General features: G+C 40.7%; 1 protein-coding gene across 1 annotated transcript; it reads left to right on the top strand.

Moving 5' to 3' along the window:
* Positions 1-510: 510 nt before the first annotated feature.
* On the top strand, positions 511-2,667 carry LOC121693318 (potassium voltage-gated channel subfamily E member 2-like). Its single transcript, XM_042072674.1, has 2 exons — positions 511-625; positions 1,385-2,667. Exon 2 carries the CDS (start codon positions 1,391-1,393, stop codon positions 1,736-1,738), a length of 348 nt encoding a protein of 115 aa, XP_041928608.1. The 5' UTR covers positions 511-625; positions 1,385-1,390; the 3' UTR covers positions 1,739-2,667.
* The last annotated feature ends 782 nt before the right edge of the window (positions 2,668-3,449 follow it).

Here is a 3,449-nt window from a genome sequence, read left to right as displayed (position 1 = left end):
CTGTTTACCAATGAGTGAGCGTATTGAGAGAGAGAGAGAATGTGTGTGTGTGTGTGTGTGTGTGTGTGTGTGTGTGTGTGTGTGTGTGCGTGTGCGTTTGTGTGTGTGTGTGTGTGTGTGTGTGAGTGTGTGTGTGTGTGTGTGTGTGTAAGTGTGAGTGTGAGTGTGTTTGTATAACATTGGTTGGTTTTAGATGTAAGCTATGTTTTTGAAGTGGTAATTGTTTTGCTGGTGGACTAGGTGAGCCTTGGTTCAGTTCTCTTAGATTTGATGTGTAGCACTGTTGCTATCTACGTGGAGGCGGGCTGCTGCAATCAGAGCTGATGCCCTTGAGATGTTAGGCTGTTACCAGCTAAACTGATACAAAGCAAGGGAGGAGGGCATACTCAGGGTTACTGTACTGTATGTGCAGTGCACACACACACGCACACACACACACACACACACACACACACACACACACAAACGCACACGCACACACACACACACACACACACACACAAACACACACTTTAAGACAAATGGTTCCAGAATAGCAGTGTGTACCAGGCACTTGCTGATGTGTGAGTGTTAGTTTTTTTGCTTTCATTTCCACAAAGGAAGAACTCTGCTGCTCCAGCTCCATGTAAGTCATTACTTTTCTCTGACCCAGAAGAGTGTAGTTCTAAAACTCTATATCCTCTATTTTAATGGGTTTTCATAAATCATTTTTTGTTTTGTTTACCAGATAATATTGGTGGAACTGCAATTGAGTTATTGTTATTTGATCTACCTTTATTCAATCAAAACCACACAGCTGCAATTTTATTAATATTACCTCAAATACACAATTAAATCACATGACTTATTAATATTCTTAAAAATGGAGCTATTGCGTTTGGAACCAAACTCTTCTCTACTTGGTATTTCACGATACAAAATGGTATGACTGAACTAATACTGAGAATTGTATGCACTTTTTTGTCTGTGAAACAGACCCATTGCTAAATGTCAACAGACTTTGTGTGGCTACTGTCGACTGCTCTGTTTCTTAAAATTCTTTAAAATCAAAGGTTTGAAAGTTTTTGAAAAATTTGCTGACAATTCTGTTGACAAATGGATACAATAAATAACCTGGATTGGGGTAAACTTCGGTAAGGTGTTTGTTGCAGGCTAGGGTCAGAGTGAGGTGAAGGTATACTGTAGTTACACAATAGAGACTAGTTAACAGGTATGTTATAGACATTTGTTATTTAATGACAATTCTTGTGGTTTACAAAAAAAATGTCAGCTAATTGTTATCGCATCCTTTTTGAATAGTTATTATTTTTTGCTTACATTACATTGTGTACATTATTTGCTCTAAGTGTTTTCATCTTTTATAATCTCCTGTGTTTGACATCAGCTGGTCATGCAGCCTGATTTGTCGAATTTGACGCTCCATCTGGAGAACTCGCTGACGCGGACGCTGACCGACTACCTTAACAGCTGGACCTGGAATGCCACGGAGGCGGACCGAAAGCTGGACGCGCGCCTGACCGAGGAGAACTTCCGCAACGTCATCTGGTATCTGATGGTGATGATCGGCATGTTCGCCTTCATCGTAGTGTCCATCTTGGTGAGCACGGTCAAGTCCAAGCGGCGCGAGCACTCCGACGACCCCTACCACAAGTACATCGAGGGGGACTGGAACGCCGACCCCAACCTGGTCATCACCAACCCCAGCCCCAAGGACTTCAGTGGACCGGCCTCACCCTGAGAGCCCCTGCCTCTGCTGCGTCCGCCTCTCTCGACCTTACCACCACTATCAGCCCAGGGGCACATTTCCTGAGAGCACCTACTGTGTGTCACTGTTGAAGATGAAAATACCCTTTACAAGATTGCTATTAATGTGATGATTGCATGTATACAAGTGCATACATGACCTCTAAGCATTATAACCTAATGTCCAATACAAGTGAAGCGTTTAAATGATTAACACTATATGAGATAATGTGTTAATTTTTAACGTTGTCCGATTGACCACAGTGGTTATGCAACTCTGCTTTAAAGAAACTCAGTGCTTGAATTCAGTCTGATATCATCTGCCATATCTACTGATGGCTAGAGTAGGAACGGTGGTGAGATTTGAGTGCTGTATGCTCACTAATGAAGTCTTGCCCAGTATTTTCTTTCTAAGAGTATATCAGAATAGATGCTGTTAAGATGTTTTTTTAACAGCAAACTATAGTCATAAACTCTGTGTTTAAGCTGCTGAATGAGACATGAGCCATGAAAAAGAGTAAAAATGTAGCAGGGCTTTTAATCCTCAAACTTGGCGCTATCTGACTCTGGCCACAAGATATCACTTCTGATTGCCTTCTTTATAACGTATAAAGCCCACATGATTTGTAAATCCCACAAGCATAATTGAACATGAATTCATGAATAATGGACAGAAAGACTGGCTGGGCCACTTCAGAGAGACTACACCCAGGGATGACCGGAGCACTCAGAGAACTTTTAAACTTTTTTTATTCAGGTGCACAAACAACTGACGTTTCGACGCACTGCGTCTTTCTCAGAGTCAAATCATACTGGTAACATTGCAGAGATAATAAAGTCCATTCTCCCCTCCCTCTCCCAAGACATTGGTTAGTAGTGAGGGGTGGGTATTAACAGCAATTAACCAGTACAAGCACTCGTAGAGATGAATAATGGATTTGAAACATGAAAGGATTTAAGAAACAAAATGTGGTCCATGTTATGTAAATTCTCAAACCTACCTATCACATAAAAAAAAAAAAAAACTGTAATAAGATCATGTTCGCTGCTTTATTCATGATGTTGCTGATATGGAGGAAATGAGAGCAGACATGTGTGTGTGTGTGTGTGTTTGTGTGTGTGTGGGGGGGGGGGGGGGTTGAGAAGGCCTTTTAACAATCTACTTCTAGCACAATTAGCTGTGAACATTTGATAACAATTAATGAAATAATAATTTATGACATTTTCACTTTGATACAACAGGCTTTCTAATGAAAAGACCTACACACACTAATCTAGGCAATAGATTTCGAGAAAATAACCAATAAGCCAATCAGTGGAATGTGTACACTTCATCACACCAAGTCTGCCTGTGGTTGGCAGCCGATGAGAGAAAGGTGGATTTCATTGAGACAGCGTACCACAGGGCATACCCTGGGTGAAAACACGTGGGCATTCCGATGACTGGCAGCAAGCCAGCAGTGGACAGGTAGTTCTCCCAACTACAGCTCTGCCTCAATACTTAAGACACCAGGTCACTATGATAATACTGTATGTGTGCATAGGAAAATAATATAATAATATTATTTAATAAATTACATAGGTAATTATTATATTCACAAAATACATTACATACTTATATTTTGTTTATTTTTGGGGTATAGTTTTTTTGCTTTTTGTGGCCTGGCTTATTACAGTCTCAACAGAACACATAGACACATGTACAC

The sequence above is a fragment of the Alosa sapidissima genome, chromosome 2 (genome assembly GCF_018492685.1).
Source record: "Alosa sapidissima isolate fAloSap1 chromosome 2, fAloSap1.pri, whole genome shotgun sequence".
Lineage (NCBI taxonomy): Eukaryota > Metazoa > Chordata > Actinopteri > Clupeiformes > Clupeidae > Alosa > Alosa sapidissima.
This window is presented reverse-complemented; position numbering and strand designations above follow the sequence as displayed.

Excerpts from the sequence above, each read along its gene's own strand:
- LOC121693318 (XM_042072674.1), top strand. The coding sequence starts at position 1,391 with ATGCAGCCTGATTTGTCGAATTTGACGCTCCATCTGGAGAACTCGCTG.